The sequence below is a fragment of the Dendrobates tinctorius genome, unplaced genomic scaffold (genome assembly GCF_039654945.1).
Source record: "Dendrobates tinctorius isolate UK_male_01 unplaced genomic scaffold, ASM3965494v1 ptg000028l, whole genome shotgun sequence".
In the NCBI taxonomy this organism is placed as follows: Eukaryota; Metazoa; Chordata; class Amphibia; order Anura; family Dendrobatidae; genus Dendrobates; species Dendrobates tinctorius.
The window spans coordinates 66,245,137-66,266,472 of NW_027361696.1; the positions used below are offsets into that span (position 1 = coordinate 66,245,137).

At 46.0% G+C, this 21,336-nt stretch overlaps 1 protein-coding gene across 1 annotated transcript in view; it reads left to right on the forward strand.

The window, feature by feature from the left end:
• Positions 1-21,336, forward strand: part of FUZ (fuzzy planar cell polarity protein) — a 142,833-nt gene that overhangs the window by 44,680 nt on the left and 76,817 nt on the right. The window contains exons 5-7 of the mRNA XM_073570885.1: positions 7,177-7,281; positions 9,280-9,477; positions 10,204-10,299. Coding sequence (XP_073426986.1) covers positions 7,177-7,281; positions 9,280-9,477; positions 10,204-10,299 — 399 coding nt within the window. The remainder of the gene's footprint in view (positions 1-7,176; positions 7,282-9,279; positions 9,478-10,203; positions 10,300-21,336) is intronic.

Genomic DNA, 21,336 nt, shown 5'->3' on the forward strand with positions numbered 1-21,336 from the left:
CTTTTGTATCTGTAGGTTTCCTGTTCCTATAGGGCGGATCCCCTCTCTCGTGGTGCTGTCATGGGCTTCCGAAAAATACCGTTACCGGTACGTAACTTAATACTTTTTGGTCTCAGCCCGGCCCTGTGTAAGGAGCAGAGTTGCGTGTGTACGAGGTGTGCGGAGCCGTGTGTGTGCGAGGTGTAAGGAGCAGAGCCGTGCGTACGAGGTGCACGGAGCGGAGCCGCGCGTGCGTATGAGGTGCACACTTTCTCTTACCAAGACGGCGGCGTGGTCCCCTGTTCTCTGCGTGCCATGATTATACAGAACTTTATTTTAAAAAAAGGGAACATATGACTACACAGATAAACCCTTGATAAAGACTCGGTTGAGCCGAAACGTTGGGAAATCTGTATTGTCCATGTTCCATTTTTCAATAAATATATTTTCCTGCAAAGTTAAATTATTTTGCCTCAGGTTCTACATTTTTGTATTATCTGGTTTCCTGGTGGCTTGGTTGGCTTTTCCCCTTCCATTATTATACGTGTGAGCTGTGATACGTGTGAGCTGGGTGTGTGATACGTGCGAGCTGTGATACATGTGAGCTGGGTGTGTGATACGTGTGAGCTGTGTGTGTGTGTGTGTGTGTGTGATACGTGTGAGCTGTGTGTGTGATACGTGTGAGGTGTGAGCTGTGTGTGCGATACGTGTGAGGTGTGAGCTGTGTGTGTGATACGTGTGAGATGTGTGTGTGATACGTGTGAGTTGTGTGTGCGATACGTGTGAGGTGTGAGCTGTGTGTGTGATACGTGTGAGCTGTGGTGTGTGAGCTGTGTGTGTGTGTGCGTTACGTGTGAGCGGTGTGAGCTGTGTGTGATACGTGTGTGTGTGCTAAAGCAAAAGTTGGCACAACCTGCCAGTGTTCTACGATTTGGGTGAGGACATTCAATGTATGTGGGCTGGTGAATTTTTTTGTGTGTCAGGGCTGCTTTTTGGTCTCAGCCCGGCCCTGTGTAAGGAGCAGAGTTGCGTGTGTACGAGGTGTGCGGAGCAGTGTGTGTGCGAGGTGTAAGGAGCAGAGCCGTGCGTACGAGGTGCACACTTTCTCTTACCAAGACGGCGGCGTGGTCCCCTGTTCTCTGCGTGTCATGATTATACAGTACTTTATTTTAAAAAAAGGGAACATATGACTACACAGATAAACCCTTGATAAAGGCTCGGTTGAGCCGAAACGTTGGGAAATCTGTATTGTCCATGTTCCATTTTTCAATAAATATATTTTCCTGCAAAGTTAAATTATTTTGCCTCAATTTCTACATTTTTGTATTATCTGCTTTCCTGGTGGCTTGGTTAGCTTTTCCCCTTTCATTATTATACGTGTGAGCTGTGATACGTGTGAGCTGGGTGTGTGATACGTGCGAGCTGTGATACATGTGAGCTGGGTGTGTGATACGTGTGAGCTGTGTGTGTGTGTGTGTGATACGTGTGAGCTGTGTGTGAGCTGTGGTGTGTGATACGTGTGACCTGTGTGTGTGTGCGCGCGATACGTGTGAGCTGTGTGTGTGATACGTGTGAGCTGTGTGTGTGATACGTGTGACCTGTGTGTGTGATACGTGTGAGCTGTGGTGTGTGATACGTGTGAGCTGTGTGTGATACGTGTGAGCTGTGTGTGTGTGTGAGCTAAAGCAAAAGTTGGCACAACCTGCCAGTGTTCTACGATTTGGGTGAGGACATTCAATGTATGTGGGCTGGTGAATTTTTTTGTGTCATGGCTGCTTTTTGGTCTCAGCCCGGCCCTGTGTAAGGAGCAGAGCCGCGTGTGTACGAGGTGTGCGGAGCCGTGTGTGTGCGAGGTGTAAGGAGCAGAGCCGTGCGTGTGCACGGAGCAGAGCCGTGCGTGTGTACGAGGTGCACGGAGCGGAGCCGTGCGTGTGTACGAGGTGCACGGAGTGGAGCCGTGCGTGTGTACGAGGTGCACGGAGCAGAGCCGTGCGTGTGTACGAGGTGCATGGAGCGGAGCCGTGCGTGTGTACGAGGTGCACGGAGCGGAGCCGTGCGTGTGTACGAGGTGCACGGAGCCGTGCGTGTGTACGAGGTGCGCGGAGCCGTGCGTGTGTACGAGGTGCGCGGAGCCGTGCGTGTGTACGAGGTGCACGGAGCGGAGCCGCGCGTGCGTCTGAGGTGCACACTTTCTCTTACCAAGACGGCGGCGTGGTCCCCTGTTCTCTGCGTGTCATGATTATACAGAACTTTATTTTAAAAAAAGGGAACATATGACTACACAGATAAACCCTTGATAAAGGCTCGGTTGAGCCGAAACGTTGGGAAATCTGTATTGTCCATGTTCCATTTTTCAATAAATATATTTTCCTGCAAAGTTAAATTATTTTGCCTCAGTTTCTACATTTTTGTATTATCTGGTTTCCTGGTGGCTTGGTTGGCTTTTCCCCTTTCATTATTATACGTGTGAGCTGGGTGTGTGATACGTGCAAGCTGTGATACATGTGAGCTGGGTGTGTGCGCACGATACGTGTGAGGTGTGAGCTGTGTGTGTGATACGTGTGAGCTGTGTGTGTGTGATACGTGTGAGCAGTGTGTGTGATACATGTGAGCTGTGGTGTGTGATACGTGTGAGCTGTGTGTGATACGTGTGTGTGTGAGCTAAAGCAAAAGTTGGCACAACCTGCCAGTGTTCTACGATTTGGGTGAGGACATTCAATGTATGTGGGCTGGTGAATTTTTTTTTGTGTCAGGGCTGCTTTTTGGTCTCAGCCCGGCCCTGTGTAAGGAGCGGAGCCGTGTGTGTGCGAGGTGTAAGGAGCAGAGCCGTGCGTGCGTACGAGGTGCACGGAGCAGAGATGTGTGCGAGGTGTACGGAGTGGAACTGCCAGTGTACAAAGTGTATGGAGCAAAGCCGCATGTGTACGTGGTTTATGGAGTTGAGCTGTGCGAGGCGTACAGAGCGGAGCTGTGTGTGTGCGAGGCATAAAAAGCGGAACCGTGTGTTTATGATGTGTGCAGAACCATACGTGTACAAGCTGTATGGTGGGGAGCATTCATACCTCCCAGCGGGAAAGTCCCGATTTTGAGAGAGATTCTGTCCCACTGCCCCACCTGGGAGCTTACTTTTCCTGCGGACACAGGAGTACACGGCGGACCCCCGCGGAGTACTTTAAAATTCGCACGTGACGTTCTACCGGAAGTGATGTGCTAGAAGCTGAACGGAAATTAGGTTATTTCGGGAGGAGATTGTGACGGAACCATGGAGGCACTTCAGGGAATGTTTCAGATCCATCACCGTGTCCTCCTCCAACAGCGCGGACAGCAGGATCGCCTTGGACTCTGGGTTTCCGGCCATGTAAGCGGATCATGATATGTCCTGCATCGGGAGGCTCAGGTGGGCACTACAGTGGGAGCCGGGCTGCTATAGTATCTTTATAGAATATTTCTCTCTCTGTTTCTTTATCTCTCTAATCTTTCTTTTTTTTTCTCTCTTGGTTCTTTCTCTCTGTTTCTTTCTTTCCCCTCTTTCTTTCTTTCTTTCCCCTCTTTCTTTCTTTCTTTCTTTCTTTCTTTCTTTCTTTCTTTCTTTCCCCTCTTTCTTTTTCTGTCTCTCATCTTTCTTTCTTTACCCTCTTTCTTTCTCTCTTTGTTCTTTCTTTCTCTCTTTCTTTCTCTCTCTGTTTTTTTTTTCTCTCTGTTCTTTCTTTTCCTCAGTACCAGTCAGTGTGCCCACAGTACCAGTAGAATAAGAGGGATAGGAAACTAGGTGGCACTGGTCATATTGAGCCTCTCATACTTTTTACTGGTGTATAATCATATGCCCTGCGCACCCCCATAAAGTGGGCCAGCCCCAGACAACAGAGTACAAACAAATCACTATTACTATCAGTCCAAGTGGACAATTATATACGTAAAGTTAATTATGTCCCTGTGCCAAGCAGTGCGGAGGATCAGAATGCACGGAGGAGACCAGAGCAGCGGGGTTTGGGGAGAAGAATTATATGGGGCCCATTATGCTGTACGAAGTAATATATGGTGCCCATTATGCTGTACGAAGTAATATATGGTGCCCATTATACTGTATGAAGTAATATATGGGGCCCAATATGCTGTATGAAGTAATATATTGGGCCCATTATACAGTATGGAGCATTATATGGGGCCCATTATACTGTATGAAGTAATATATGGGGCCCATTATACTGTATGGAGCATTATATGGGGCCCATTATACTGTACGAAGTAATATATGGGCCCATTATAATGTATGTCCAGAGCATTATATGGGGCCCATTATACTGTACAAAGTAATATATGGGGCCCATTATACTGTATGGAGCATTATATGGTGCCCATTATACTGTACGAAGTAATATATGGGGCCCATTATGCTGTATGGAGCATTATATGGTGCCCATTATACTGTACAAAGTAATATATGGGGCACATAATACTGTATGGAGCATTATGTGGGGATAGGGGATGACTTTCTGTTTGTTGTGGATCTGACCGCTGGGACCCCCATGATCCTGGGAAACATAGCTTTGAAGAGCACCATGTAAATGGAGCTGTGGTCAGTCATACGCACTGTGGTGCCATTCACATGTGGCTCTTCAAATAACTCCTTAAAGAGAGTGATGATGGGACAACAAAGTATAGCAAAAATTCACTGATCGGGGAGAGGAATGTTATAGTTTGTGGGCTGGTGGGATTTGTGTGTCAGGGCTGCTTTTTTGTCCCAGTCTGGCCCTGTGCCAGGTCTACCATTGCCATTAATGACCCTTGTTCTGGATACTTCTGTGTTGTTCTTCTATGTGCGTGTGATGCCGCTGACATCCTTGTGTTTGGACACCTTTTTTTTTTATTTATCTAAATCAAAATGTCCACTACTTTACTCAGTTTTACAGGATAGATATGAGAATTTACTTTGTGTGTGTGTATGTGGGGGGGGCGCCATTTTGCTGTTCGCCTCAGGCAGCAGAGAGGCTAGGTTCACCCCTGAGCTGACCTCAAGAACTCAACGTCAGGCGGAATTGAGACTTCAGACCTGTAATCTATTTCACTCTCACTCTATGATGGCACAGGAATATAACTGAGTATTGTGACTATAAAATCTGAGAATGAGAGCTCCTAATATGCTGTAATCCTAGCTTTTTCAGACATTTTACCACCAGAAGAACATCTACGAAATGAGAATCGAAAGAGGATCCAAGGGGAAGGGCAGGTTAAAAGAAACTAAACATCAAACAGTCCCAAAAGAAACAAAACTCTACAAAAAAAATACTCAAACTAAGCCTGCTAAGCAAGTGTCTTTTTCTATCCCATTAGTTCTTCTACGCTGATCCAAACCCCTTTGAACCCTTAATCAGTTTTCTATGTTACCCACCACTGGGGCAATCAAACTGAGTTGTTTTATTGTCTGATTTATACAGCTTTTAAGACAGTGGTTATCCGAGTAGTTATAATTATCATATTGGATTAAAAGAATAATCTCACAATGGCTGAGAGAAATAGCTTGCACATTTCATCCAAGAATAATTACAGAAACATAAGATTTGGAAATTTGGGACTGTGACACATGCACTAAGAAGGCTTAATGTATCTTGCATCTATTATTTCCACTTCCCTACTGACCCTATGTTTTCATATTTTAGGGAATATAGCATACAAAGAGTGCAGCATCTAGCAATATCATTAAAGGGGTAGTCTGGCTTCAATAAAGGAATTTTCTAAATGATAGAGAATGTTATAACGTAGTTGTATGAGACATACCCATTCGCTTTAATCATCATAGATCCATCCTTTAAAAGTCTAATCACAATAAATACATCTTCGCTTCAGATCTGAAAGGCTCAGCTAGTCTCCTGGTCAGCCACACTTGATGTTTCATCTCTCCATGATAACAGTCTGCACAATAAGGCCATGTGCACACGATGCAGATATCCAGCGGATCCGCAGCGGATTTTACCGCGCAGAAACGTTGCATATCCGCATTGTGATGTACAGTAGCATGTTAGTCAATTGGAAAAAAAAACGCTGTGCAGACGCTGCAGATTTTTCCGCGCGGTTTTCTTGTGGTTCAAAATATGCAGCATGTCACTTCTTTTGTGCGGTTTTTCCAGCTGCTCCATTCTCCAAATCCGCAGGGGAAAACCGCACAAAAACCGCAAGAAAAGCGCAAGAAAAAAGGAAGAAATCCGCAGGAAAAATGCAGGGCTAAGGCTAAGTGCACACATACTTTTTAGCCCTGCGGATTTTTCCGCGCAGAATTGAAGAAATCCGCAGGTGAAATGACCTGCATTTTTCCTGCGGATTTCTTCCTTTTTTCTTTCGGTTTTTGTGCGGTTTTCCCCTGCGGATTTCCCCTGCGGATTTCCCCCTGCGGATTTGGAGAATGGAGCATGTGGAAAACCGCACAAAAGAAGTGACGTGCTGCATATTTTGAACCACAAGAAAACCGCGCGGAAAAATCCGCAGCGTCTGCACAGCGTTTTTTTTCCAATTGACTAACATGCTACTGTACATCACAATGCGGATATGCAACGTTTCTGCGCGGTAAAATCTGCTGCGGATCCGCTGGATATCTGCATCGTGTGCACATGGCCTAAAAAGTACGTGTGCACTTAACCTAAAGGCCTTTGGTCATTTTGGACAAACAATGATTTACGGATGTGAACTTGACAGAAGAATTTTAAATCTTGAGGGCATCTAGTTCACTTTTTTTACTGTCAGTTTGAATCCAAGCTATAACTGTAGAAAAGGGAACCGTAATGGGTACGTGGATTGCCCCTTTTTTCATTTTATAGGTTTTCAGTTTATATGGCAGACTTTGAGGAAACTCACATTCATTCACACACATATAGTGTACATAGTCATGAGTGGTCCTGCTTTCTTGTCTCTATGAAGCAAGTAGGCTGCTTCTTCTAAATATGTGATACATAGAAACAGGAGAGCAGAAATCCCTCATTTTTTCTGTGTACCGTATATGGCGAACATTACAGCAGCAAGTCTCCACCTACTAAGTCTGGTGAAAGCAAATTAGCAGAGTGGTGGTGATCTGACCGTTATGACCCCCGCCGAGCGTCAGAACTGGGCACTAATGTGTCCGCTATTAGTTTGAAACTATTCTAACTGTATATGAAACGACTTTGCACTTTTCTTAAACCTTTTTTTCTCTTTTTTTTTTTCTTTCAGGCTTGCTACAAGTTGATTGACAGCTTTTTAGCAGAGTCTGAGAAGATGTCAAACCTAACTCAATGCGTGGACTGTGTAATTGCTCACGATTTGGCCATTCTTCAGGTTAGCGGAGGGGAGGGGGCCTGCTCACTGTGTTGTAAGTTTGTAACCTTTACAATGGTGGCTTAGAAGGAGTTAAATGAATTGGGTTTCTATCAATTGCAATATCATTAAAAGATAGATGACATTTTTTACTGGCTCGTAAGTCAAAAGATGGCACAATGAGACATTTATCATCTGTCCTGTAAATTGGTAAGTGTCACTTGTGGAGAAAAATAAAAGCGCAATGGCGTGTCGATTGTTGATCATTTACAGTCATATGTTTGGGCACCCCTATTAATGTTAACCTTTTTTCTTTATAACAATTTTGGTTTTTGCAACAGCTATTTCAGTTTCATATATCTAATAACTGATGGACTCAGTTATATTTCTGGATTCAAATGAAGTTTATTGCACTAACAGAAAATGTGCAATCTGTATTTAAACAAAATTTGACTGGTGCAAAAGTATGGGCACCTCAACATAAAAGTGACATTAATATTTCGTAGATCCTCCTTTTGCAAAAATAACAGCCTCTATTCGCTTCCTGTAGCTATTAATGAGTTCCTGGATCTTGGATCCAGTTCAGTTAAGTTTGATGGTCCCGGGCCACAGCGTTCCCAGTAATGCCTTGCGGCAAGGACCTGTGATGGTGTAGTCTCGCGTTACTCTAGCGGTCTCGTGAGATCACTATAGCAACACGAGACCAAAGTCATCACAGGTCTCGCAAGGCATCGCTGGGAACGGGAGCGTCGCTGAGGCTGCGCGGGACGTCGGAAGGTAAATATACCCCGATTTTTTATTTTTTTATCATTTTTAACATTCTATCTTTTACTATTGATGCCACATAGGCAGCCTCAATAATAAAAAGCTGGTCACACTTGTCAAACACTATGTTTGACGAGTGTGACCAACTTGTCAATCACTTTCCAAGCGATGCTTCAAATCGCTTGGAAAGTGCTTGAATTTCGCACCCGAAAATCGCGGCAAAAACGCGAACATAATCGCGGTAAAATCGCGCGGGGGAAAAACCGCGCGTTTTCTGGGAAGGAGTCTGGTTTTGAGTGTCCGGTTTAAAACGCTACTTGGGCACATAGCCTTAATGTGCTTTTTATTTTGTATTCAATATACGGAGAGAAGTAACAGGGCATGCATCTTAATTATTTAATTTATTTTTTTTGTTCAATACTGTAGTCCCTGGTGTATATCATTCGGTCCTTAGATCCCGGTGTGTAACATCCAGGTTATCATCCCCAGTGGATAACATCTGGCCACTCGCCCCCCTACCACCCCTCCATCCCCTGTGTTTAATATCTGACCCCTTGTCCCTTGGTTTATAACATCCAGCCACCCTCGCCCCTAGTGTATAACATCTGCCCCCCCCCCGATGTATTACGTCTGGCCTCCCCCCTTCCCCCGGTATATAACATCCGGACACCCTTGGCCCCAGTGTATAACATCTGGTGGTCTCTCACCACTGGTGTATAACATCCGGCCCCTGGCCCCCCTCTCCTACCTGGTATAAAACATCCAGTCACCCTCACCCCCAGTGTATAACACCCGGCCCCTCACCTCCCCGGTGTATAACATCTGCCCCCTCGCTCTCCTCTGGTGTATAACATCTGGCTCCTCTCTCTCCTCCGGCGTATAACATCCAGCACCTCACTCTCATGCGGTGTATAAATCCTGGACCCTCATTCACCCCTCCCCACCAGGGTATAGCATCTGGTCCCTCAGCCCCCCAATGCATAACATCTAAGAGCTCACCCCTACAGTGTATAACATCCAGGCCATTGTCCCCCCCCCCCCCCCCTGTGTATAAAATCCGGTCCCTCACCTCCCCCTGTTATATAATGCCTGGCCCCTCGCTATATTGTCTCTATTATCAGATATTCACATTCACCAATGCCTAAGAAGCTCTTTGAAAATCCGACGTTGGCTTTTCTGCTGTTACTGAGATTTTCGCAGCCATATAATAGTAAAAAGTGATTTTTGTTTAGCCTTCTCATTTTATCATTACAGGAGTGTCTTGATGGTTTCACTCAAGCTGCAGAAAGTGACTTTGGCTGTCTTATGGCCGGAGGAAAAGTGGTAGCTGCCACAGAAAAATGGTGGAGACTGGCATCCCAAGATGTGATGCTTCTGTGCTGGTTGGTCGCTTCCTTGTCTCCCCATTCATCACGCGATTACCCTGTGTATCTGCCTCAAGGGAGCCCCACCGTGAGTGATTTTGTTGGAGAGGTGGAAAATTGTTTTGCATGTCCAACTTTTTAAAAAATGTTTTACGCGACAGAAAAAGAAGTCACATTGTGGTCTAGCGATCCTGTCCGTTCACTGTTATGAACCTTCAACAATGTGTAATTTATTAAGTGGTATTGATTGATAATGCAATAATACATCATCCTTATTAAAGGGATCATGTAATCAGATTCATGCTGCCCTGAGCATAACCTGTGTTATGTTATTGCAGCCTTGTGTGATTTATCTTAAAATGTTGGTCTGAGATCGTGTGTCCTAGCCAAATGAAGATGGTCCCTAGCGGCTTCTCTCCCTGTGTGTATAAAGAGAGACCTGTCACTCATGGGGTGCAGCCTCGATTTGTGTTTTGCCTGTCGATTTCTCAGCGAGAAAGACCACGGTTCAGATCCTGCACAGAGACAGATGATAAAGCAGCCACGTGTATATCTGACTACATATGACCAAGGAGATCATGATTGGCCCGTTCTTTACATGAGCTTAGTCACATCTTCATTTTTTTTCGGCGGCAATATGACATGGAGAATGTCTTGCCTGTATCACTATAACGGTGCATCTACACAGAACTGCCTCTCCAACAGATCTGCGCTTAAATTAATGTAAAATTTGCCATATATCTGTCTTGCGTGTAAATACCCAAAATGTGCGTTATGTTGTAGTGGAGATTACGGTTCCATTGGTATTTTTCAGGTTCCTCACAGGCTGCTCACCTTTCAGTTGGTTCCTGGTGTAGATGTGTGTGTACTTTGCGGCCCCAGTCCATCTTTACAGAAGGTGCAGTCGGAGGTAATGAAACACATTTTATATATCACTTCATTTTTAATATGTCACCTCATCTGTCCGGGAGCGGTGCTAAAATCGAGAAGTGAAACGACTTCTGCTTTACTGATCTCTGCAGCCGCCTCTTTCTCAGGAAAGATCAGACCCCATGCCCATCACACACTAGTTAAATGACTAATTCATCTATCTACGATATTGGTGGGAAAACCCGACTGTTTTGGCTATGCAGCTCAGTACCATTTTTACTATTCTAAATATTCTACAGGGTGGGCCATGTATATGGACACACCTAAATAAAATGGGAATGGTTGGTGATATCAACTTCCTGTTTGTGGCGTATTAATATATGGGAGGGAGGAAACTTTTCAAGATGGGTAGTGACCATGGCGGCCATTTTGAAGTCAGCCATTTTGGATCCAACTTTATTCTTTCCAATGAGAAGAGGGTCAAGTGACACATAAAACTAATTGCGAATTTCACAAGAAAAACAATGGTGTGCTTGGTTTTAACATAACGCTATTCTTTCATGAGTTATTTACAAGTTAATGACCACTTATAAAATGTGTTCAAAGTGCTGCCCATTGTGTTGGATTGTCAATGCAACCCTCTTCTCCCTCTCTTGACACACTGATAGCAACAACGCAGAAGAAATGCTAGCACAGGCTTCCAGTATCCGTTGTTTCAGATGCTGCACATCTCGTATCTTCACATCATAGACAATTCAATTATACTCCGGGAACGACGGGGTCGGATGTTAAACATCGGGGGGAGTGACTGGGTCAGATGTTATACATCGGGGGAGCGACGGGGTCGGATGTTATACATCGGGGAGGGCGACGGGGTCGGATGTGTTATATTGGGGGGAAGCGAATGGGTCTGGTGTTGTACATCAGGGGGAGCGACGGAGTCGGATGTTATACATCATTGGGGAGCAACGGGGTCGGATGTTGTACTTCGGAGGGAGCAACGGGGTCGGATGTTATACATCGGGGTGATCTACAGAGCTGGATGTTATACATCGGTGGGAGCGACTTGGTCGGATTTTATACATCGGGGGAGCAACAGGGCAAGATGTTATAGACCGGGGGGCGATGTGTTATGATTGAGTCACCGTAGGAGGCAAAAACAGAAATGCTAGCTAAGTCCAGAAAACCAGAGAAGTTGGCAACTATCAGATTGCAGACCCCTGAACCTATCAACACAACTAGCAGTAGCCGTGGGGGGTTCCTACGATGCCCTAGACCCCTCGATCACAGCCGGAGCGCTAAATAGCCTAAAGACAGAAAAGGAAATCTAAACTGCCCCAGAGCAGACCCCAAAGTAAAAGGCAGCCCCCAACATATAATGACGGTGAAGCAAGATGAAAAAACACTCACACAGATAGAAAGATAGGCTGAGCAAACGATGGGGCCCAAGCTAGCTAAACAGAACAGGAAAGGAAGGTTGCTGTCTGCAATCTGCCAAAACCCTATCAAAGACATAAGCCAACAAGCTGATATGAAAAAGACCCTGAAGCAGCTAGGCTTCAAAAACTAAATCAGCACTCAGGTATTTTCAGAAGACAGAGCTAAAGGAATTCAGCACACCCCAGCAGGGAATGGCAGAAATCCAGAAAAACAAAGCAAAACAAAGTCTAAGCACAAATGCAAAAAGCCGAGCAGAAAACTTAGCTTTAGAGGAGCAGGAATTCAGACTGGTCTCCAAGGATCCCACAGAGAAATCACCCACAGGGCAGAAGGGCGTCGGCAGCCTTATATCCAGTCAGTAACTCCACTCAGCCAGTCATCATCATCAGACTCGGGTGTTTGATAATCAGGCTCACTACCTTTCTTTACCAGAAGAGGGAGTTCCTCGGGCCTCAGTAGTGAAGGGGAAAATGAACTCACAACAGCGATGGGGCCGATGTTATACATCAGGGGAGAGCTACAGGGCAGAATGTTTTACCTTGGGGGTGATGGAATCGAATGCTATACACCAGTTTATTTGTGTCTGTATTCACTTGAGTAAGACTAAGCTTTGGTATTAGACACAGGGCTCGGATAAGGGTAACGATGTGCCTGCTACAAAGACATTTTGAAAAGTCCTCTATTCAGTAGCACAACCCTGCAGAATGGGTTATATGGTAATGAAGCGCTAAATTAACCTTTACTTTTCTTGTAAAAAAATAAGATACATTTTCCTTTCACCCATGACAGCAAACCTGAGGGATCCACCCCCGCAAGGACAGGAAACCTACTGAAGTAAAAGAGCGGTACCTCTCCCCAGCATCAGTTGGTTTCCTGTCCACAGGGTCCCCTGGGGGTTTGGTGTACGTGAGGGCGCGGGTGGCATAGGCAAGTCGGAAGCTTGTCTTGGACCATCACCGCCATAATCTTCAACTAATAGTGTCAGAGAAGCCAGAGAACTCAGATTATGGCAAAGCAGAAGTCATGCACGGTACAGACCAGCGAGGTACAGGAGGGATAAACAGACGGGAGGTCAGACAAAGCCAAAGGTCATACACAAGATATCAGTACAGTACCAGGGAGGAGACAGAGCGGATAATCAGGGCCAAGCAGAGATCAAAACCAAACAGACATAGGAGGTACCAGGCAGAATCCAAAGCGATATCCAGGGAACAGACCGAGTCATACACAGAGAATCAAGCAACCAGAACACAGCACTAACACACTCAGGGGTCACCACACAATGCCAAGGGCAAGAGTATAACTGACAGGGATGGGAGCGTCCTGAGGCTATAAGAAGCCTCCCCCAGAACCAGGGAGAGGCCACAATCATAGCCCCAGGTGTGCAGGTAAGCCTGCATCGGGATCACAACCTTTAACCCCAGAAATGCCAGTCATCAGCACTGGTTCCAAACATTAACCCCACGTGTGCGAGTCAAACCTACACTGAGATCATGACAGTACCCCCCTCTCAACGGGGGGCCTCTGAACCCCCAGGCTTGCCCGGGTACTTAGCATGGAAAGCCCGTACCAGGCGATCAGCATGCATCAACCGGGCCGGTACCCAGGACCTGTCCTCCGGTCCATACCCCTTCCAATGAACCAGGTACTGTACCGACTGCCGTACCAACCTGGAATCTACGATATGACCAACCTCATACTCCACCTGCCCCTCGACCAAAACAGGAGAAGCAGCAGACTCGGAGTCTCCCCGGACTGCTTCAAAAGGTTTCAGTAGAGATTTGTGTAAGACGTTAGGGATCTTGAAAGAGGGTGGAAGGCACAGCCTATACGCCACTGGATTGATTTTTTCCACAATCTTGTACGGGCCAATGAATTTGGGTCCTAACTTGGCTGACGGAATCTTTAACTTAATGTTTCGCGTGGAGAGCCAAACTTTCTCTCCCACCCGAAACATGGGACCAGGTGTTCGTTTCCTGTCCGCGAAAAACTTATACCTGCCTTGAGACCTGGATATACGCCGCTGGACTTCTGCCCATGTATCTTTTAACCGCTGAACAGAGTCCTCAGCCCCGGGGCACCCCGAATCCAGACGAGAAAACTCACCAAAATGAGGACTGAACCCATAGTTAATCAAGAAAGGGGACCTACCAGTGGATTGACTCACCCGACTATTGAAGGCAAATTCAGCCAACGGCAGTGTATCGCACCAGTCACTCTGTCTAGCAGAGGTTAGACACCTGAGTATCTGTTCCAGGGACTGGTTAGTGCGCTCCGTCTGCCCATTGCTCTCAGGATGGTATGCAGACGAAAAGGACAGAGACATACCTAATTTTTTGCAGAAAGCACGCCAAAACTTAGCCACAAACTGCACACCACGATCAGACACCACATTCAGGGGTACCCCATGCAACCGGATCACATGCTGCACAAACAACCTGGACAACGTCTCAGCTGACGGTAGTGCGGACAGGGGTATGAAATGAGCCTGCTTAGAAAACCTGTCCACCACTACCCATACCACTGTATTACCCTTAGATGGAGGGAGATTGGTAACAAAATCCATGGATAAGTGAGTTCATGGCCTTTCGGGCACTGCCAAGGGTATCAGTTCCCCTGCCGGACGGCTATGAGAGCTTTTAGAACGAGCGCAGACCCCACAACCAGCAATGAATTTTTTTATGTCCGAACCAAGGGTAGGCCACCAAAAGATCCTAGCCACCGCCAGACGTGTGGCTGAAATACCAGGGTGAGCACTTAGCTTGGATTCATGGAACTCCTGCAAGAGTTTCAGGCGAAGTTGCTCTGGGACAAACAACTTCCCCTCCGGCTTGGCCGCCGAGGCCTGCGACTGGGCCCCCTAAATCTCCCGTTCCAATTCAGATGAGACCTCTGCTATCACAACCCCAGGGTGAAGAGTGGAGGACGGTGGCTCAGGGGGCGACACCGGCTGAAAACAGCGTGATAAGGCGTCAGCCTTGACATTCTTAGACCCTGGACGAAATGTAATTGTAAACTGAAAACGGGAAAAAAAAAGTGACCAACGGGCTTGTCTGGGCGTTAGTCTTTTAGCAGACTCAATGTACAACAAATTTTTGTGATCCGTGATCACCGTAACCGGGTGACTGGCCCCCTCCAAAAAGTGCCTCCATTCTTCAAACGCCAATTTGACCGCAAGAAGCTCTCTATTGCCTACGTTGTAATTTCTTTCCGCAGCAGAGAACTTCTTGGAAAAGAAAGCACATGGCCTGAGGTTGGTTAGAGTGGCAGGCCCTTGGGACAACACCGCCCCCACCCCCACCTCAGAGGCGTTCACTTCCACAACGAATGGTTTGGACGGATCTGGCTGCACTAACACAGGAGCAGACATAAAACATTTTTTCAGCGTCACAAAGGCCTCTTTTGCTAGTGAGGACCAATTTCTCACATCTGCACCTTTGCATGTTAGATCCGTGAGAGGTTTGACCACTTGCGAAAACCCCCGGATAAATTTGCGGTAATAATTGGCGAACCCCAAGAAGCGCTGAAGACCCTTAAGATCTCGGGGTTGCACCCAATCCGCAATGGCCTGCACCTTCTTGGGGTCCATGCGAAAACCCTCACCGGATACAATTAACCCCAAAAAGGACAACTCTTGTACACAGAATACACATTTTTCCAATTTGGCATACAAATGATTTTCTCTCAGTCTTTGGAGCACAGTTCGTACATGTTCCAAATGAGAATACTTGTCGGGGGAATATATCAAAATATCATCTAAGTAGATAACGACAAAACGACCAATGAGATCCGAGAATACCACGTTGATGAAATTCTGAAATATGGCAGGGGCGTTGGTAAGACCAAACGGCATGACTAAATTTTCAAATAGTCCCTCGGTCGTGAGGAACGTGGTTTTCCATTCATCCCCCTCTCGGACCCTTATCAAATTATATGCCCCCCGAAGGTCCAGTTTAGAAAACCACTTTGCCCCTGATAGTTGGTTACATAAATCGGGAATCAACGGAAGGGGGTACGTATTCCGTACAGTAATTTGATTAAGCTCCCGGAAGTCGAGACAGGGGCGTAACCCGCCATCTTTTTTCTTTACAAAAAAGAAACCTGCCGCCACAGGTGAGACTGAAGGACGTATGTGTCCTTTGCGCAGACTTTCAGTAATGTACTCCTTCATAGCCAAGCGCTCAGGACCGGACAAATTAAACAGACGGGCTTTGGGTAATTTAGCCCCCGGGACCAGCTCAATAGCGCAGTCAAAGGGTCTATGTGGCGGTAACGTCTCGGCCTCGCTTTCGGAGAATACATCTTCGAAGTCCTTCAGGCATTCCGGAATACCTTCCAGCTCGACAGATGATACAGACACAGATTTAACAGGTTCAACCAGCAGTGCGGATTTATCATATAACTCAAAATCATTAAACCCCCATTGTACAATCTCCCCCGTTTTCCAGTTAATAACTGGGTTATGGTGTTGTAACCAGGGCATGCCCAACACCAACCCTGCAGGTAGATTGTCCAGCACAAAACAACTTATGTTTTCCACATGAGTAGCGCCCACTCTGAGCGAAAACACATCAGACATAAAGCGAATTCCCTCCTTAGTGAGGGGAGATGAGTCAATGACCATCACCTTGATCGGAACCTTGAGCCTAACTGTCCCTATCTTGCAGTGTGTGACCAATTGGGAGTCAATAAGATTAACAGATGATCCGCAGTCCACGAAGGCTGTAGAGGAAAAAGAACTACCATCCACAAACAGTTCCACAGGCAGTACTACTTTAGAAAACGAGGAAAATGGTACCTGAGGGTCTGAGCAGCCTCCCCGTTGACTACCCAGACCTAGTCGTTTCCCGCCGACCAGGTTTGAAGACGGGCAATTCGGGCACTCCCTTTTCCAATGTCCCGTTTTACCGCAGTAAAAGCATAACTGCTTGTCCTTCCGGCGTTTCCTCTCTGTATCCTTCAGGGAGAGGGCGCCTACATCCATGGGCTCAGGGGCAGTCTCTTTTCCACCGGGGAATAATGGAGTATCCACCTGCATCACCCCTCTGGCCCGCAGCCTGCGGTCCATCCGGACGGCCTGGGTCATGGCGTCCTCGAGAGAGTTAGGTGGGGGATGTAACGCCAAGGCATCCTGCAGCCGCTCGGACAAGCCTCTGTGAAAGAGTCCTCGGAGTGCGGCGTCGCTCCAAGAGACCTCTGCCGCCCAGCGGCGGAACTCAGAACAAAACCACTCAGCTGAGTGTTTCCCCTGACAGACACTCATCACCATGTCCTCTGCCAATCGCACTCGGTCAGGTTCATCATAAATGTGCCCGAGGGCCTCAAAGAATGCGTTCACTGACATACGTTCAGGAGCAGAGGAAGACAGAGAGAAAGCCCATGCTTGCGGAGCCCCCCGAAGTAGGGAAATAATGACCCCCACCCTCTGGAACTCATCCCCGGAGGAGCGGGGCCTTAGAGAAAAAAAAAGCTTGCATCCTTCTCTGAAAGACCTGAACTCCTTTTTATCCCCTGAGAAAAGGTCTGGTAATTTGACCGGAGATTCGGGGGACGCTAATGACACATCCCTACCCCCAGAACCAGAAGCCCCTGCATCGACAGCCCCCTGCACAGTAACCACCAACTGTTGCTGGGTCTGGGCCATCGTACGTTGTTCCACATTGAGCTTATGGAACATTTGGGTCAGGTGCTTGACCTGATCAGCCAAGGCTTGTATGGGATCCATGAGGATAACAAACTTTTTTTTTTTTTTTTGTTTCTTCAGAAAAAAAAACCAAAAAAAAACTGAAAGGGTCAGTTATAATGTCAGAGACACCGCACTACACTTGCTCATAGAGCCAGTGCATGTGTCCTGAGTACAGAAGCAGTGCTAAGAGTTACCTGGGGAGCAGGGCAGCAGAGGTGACAAAGCGTGCTTCAACTAATAGTATCAGAGAAACCAGAGAACTCAGATTATGGCAAAGCAGAAGTCATGCACGGTACAGACCAGCGAGGTACAGGAGGGATAAACAGACGGGAGGTCAGACAAAGCCAAAGGTCATACACAAGATATCAGTACAGTACCAGGGAGGAGACAGAGCGGATAATCAGGGCCAAGCAGAGATCAAAACCAAACAGACATAGGAGGTACCAGGCAGAATCCAAAGCGATATCCAGGGAACAGACCGAGTCATACACAGAGAATCAAGCAACCAGAACACAGCACTAACACACTCAGGGGTCACCACACAATGCCAAGGGCAAGAGTATAACTGACAGGGATGGGAGCGTCCTGAGGCTATAAGAAGCCTCCCCCAGAACCAGGGAGAGGCCACAATCATAGCCCCAGGTGTGCAGGTAAGCCTGCATCGGCATCACAACCTTTAACCCCAGAAATGCCAGTCATCAGCACTGGTTCCAAACATTAACCCCACGTGTGCGAGTCAAACCTACACTGAGATCATGACACCACAACTATGAGAGTCAAAATGAGAAAGCAAATCCAGAATATCACCTTGTCTGATTTATTTTGCAAATTATGTTGGAAAATTAGTATTTGGTCACCTAAAAAAATGCAAGATTTCTGCCTTTCACAGACCTGTAACTTCTTCTTTAAGAGGCTCCTCTGTCCTCCACTCATTACCTGTGGTAATGGCACCTGTTTGAACTTGTTATCAATATAAAAGACACCTGTCCACAACCTCAGTCACACTCCAAACTCAAGAAATCATCCTACCCTCCTTCTGTACTAACCCTAATAATTTGGTTGAGGAGAAATTTCATAATCTTGATGTCAGAAACGCACGGTTGCAGTATCTATCTATGACTAGCCAGTGGAGGAAAGCCCAGTCCCTGCTTGTAGCCTTCCAATGTAATAGGAAAGGTTACGGGTAGGGTTGATCAAATAGCTCTGGATAACTGCTTATCCGAAGAGTTATAGCGCTTCCCGAATAGCTGCATTGGTACCCTGGATACCTGGAGCACTCACGATAATCAGCTGTTCGGCTCCGCAGCTACATGTGTCAAAGCTGTGTGAAAGTCACAACACAGGCATGGAGAGGCTGTTTGTTGAGCTCCATGCTATAACTATTCGGATAAACAGTTATCCGAAGCTATTCGATCAACCCTAGTTACGGGGTTTCAAAAGGTACCATTGCCAGATGGATTAGGTAGGCCATTAGTTTAGCCTATTCTGCTAGTGGTGCTCTAATCCCTGATGGTATCAAGGCTCATTCCACCAGAGCCATGGCGACCTCCTGGGCAGAGAAAGCGGAGGTATCGATTGATCAGATTTGTAAGGTCACTACCTGGTCCTCACCATCTTTTTGCTTTGTGCACTGTAGATTGGATCTATCCTCCTCTGCTGACTTAACTTTTGGTAGAAGGGTGCTGCAGTCGGTGGACCCTCCGTAAGGTGTTCCAATTCTCCAGAAATCTCTCAGATGTGCTGTCATTGGTGAAGGGAAATCACCAAGGATATTTACCGGTAGCCGTTTTTTCCAGAACCCATGACAGCAACCGTATATCCCCCCCGCCTTATCACTATATTGGTGTGCACTATAGATTGGGTGGTTTTATAGATGTGACATTGGTTAGCTGTATAAATTAACCTGGAAGTCCTCTCATGCCCTGTAACCCAACTGATGCGGGGAAGAGGTACCGCTCTTTTGTTTCGGTAGGTTCAGTAGTAACCTTGGTGTTTCCAGGTGTAATTAGGGTAATTTCTTTTGGCATTAATACTCATTCTGTTCCCTGCTTTGCTTGGCATTTGTATGTGCTCCTTAAATATTTAGAATTCTTTCCTTATGACCATTTACATATTAATCTGTTTCCTTGTTAATTCATTCTACGCTGTGTCTTGCACTCGATAAGAGCACACAAACGCCTGAATTGTCCTTTCTCTACAAATAAAAGTGATGTCATAACTGTTAAACACAGAAAAGAAAAGACCAGGTACACCTTCCAAGCATGTTATCCATGAGTCAAGGCTACCACTTCTGCAGAACCCCTTCGGCTTTGTTTGCATTTTATCTTGCGTAAAGCTGATGGGTAAACTTCAGATGTAACTTAACCAATTCAAGACCTGGCCGTTTACTCCTATTCTTGACATTTTTGTTTTTTGTACATACGGTATAATGCTATAAAAAATATTTTCTTGTTCAGATATTTAAATGATTTTTGCATCCTTTTCTCATACATGGGGTCTATTTTTTATGTTTGTTTCATGCATTATTTTTTTTTGCCAACATTGATGGGAAAATAAATGAGAAGTGTCTGATTTTATTATTATTATTAATATTATACAAAAGACCACTAAAATGCATTTTAACCCTTTAACGACGGCCAATATGCATTAAAACGGCAATCGTTAAATGTAGTTATTCCCTCATTGCTGTTTTAAAACGGTGACTGGAAATAAGCGAAATAGCACTGCCCTCATACAGTTCTGTTCACCAAAAAATAAAAATTACAGCTCTCAGAATATGGTGGCAAAAAAACTACTTTTTATAAATTAAGCGTTTTTACTGTGTGATAGCAGCAAAACCTAAAAAAATCTGGTATCGCTGTAATCGCACCGACCCAACGAATAAATCCGCCTCATCAGTTATACTGCATAGTAAACAGTGCAAAAAATAAATAAGAACTATTCTTGTACTGCTGTCGATTTGTTCATTTTACTTCCGAAAAATCTGAATAAGGCTCGGCTCACATTTATCCTGTGCTCTCCGCTGAGCGCTTACATTGGTGTTTCCATGTAAATTCCACAAAGCAGCGATTCATACACACACTTTGGACTGGTCTGTGTTCCAGTAGTGTCCCATCATTTTAGGCGTATTTTTAGCGCACAAATGTGGGCAACCACAGATCTGTGCATGCCTAAAAAGATGGAGGAAGGGTCTCCATCTGCCTCATTATGGGCTGAATCGCATTTTTATGGGCTTTACACGGAAACCCAGACGTAAGTGCTCAACATAGAACACAAGAATGTGATCCCAGCCTTATACTGGAAGCGATCAAAAAATTATGTACCCCAAAATGTTACCAATAAGGCCTGGATCACACTTCCATTTTTTTAAATCCGTCCAAATCCGTCGTTTTCCGTTAAAAAACGGATCCGCCATGTTTTTGGCGGATCCGTTTTTTTCCCATAGACTTGCATTAGCGGCTACCGCGGATCCGTCAAAAAACGGATCCAAACGGATCCGTTAGCATCCGTTAGCGGCAAAAAACGGAAACGGATCCGTTTGGCGGACACAAAAAACGGATGTGTGAAACAGGGCTAAAAACCATAATTTATCCCACACAAAATCAGCCCCTTCTCAGGTCCGTCATCTGTCACTGTAACTGTAGGGGGTTCCCATATTACTGGTAGAACAAAGACTCAGGAAAAGCAACATGGCTCCCAGCCCCATATATAAAATTCAGTGAATTCTGCCCTCCCAAATCCAAATGCCCCCTTCTTCTGATCCCCACTTTGCTTAAACCACAGTAAGCAGCCACATATTTGGCATTATTGTAATGAAGAGAAGGCACTTAATATATGTGTGCGTATCGCTAGAAGCACAAGCTGTGCACAGTGTATGGGGGCGCTACAATATATGGGGGCACTAAAGTATATGGGGACACAATGCATGGGTACTAGACTGACAGATTTGCA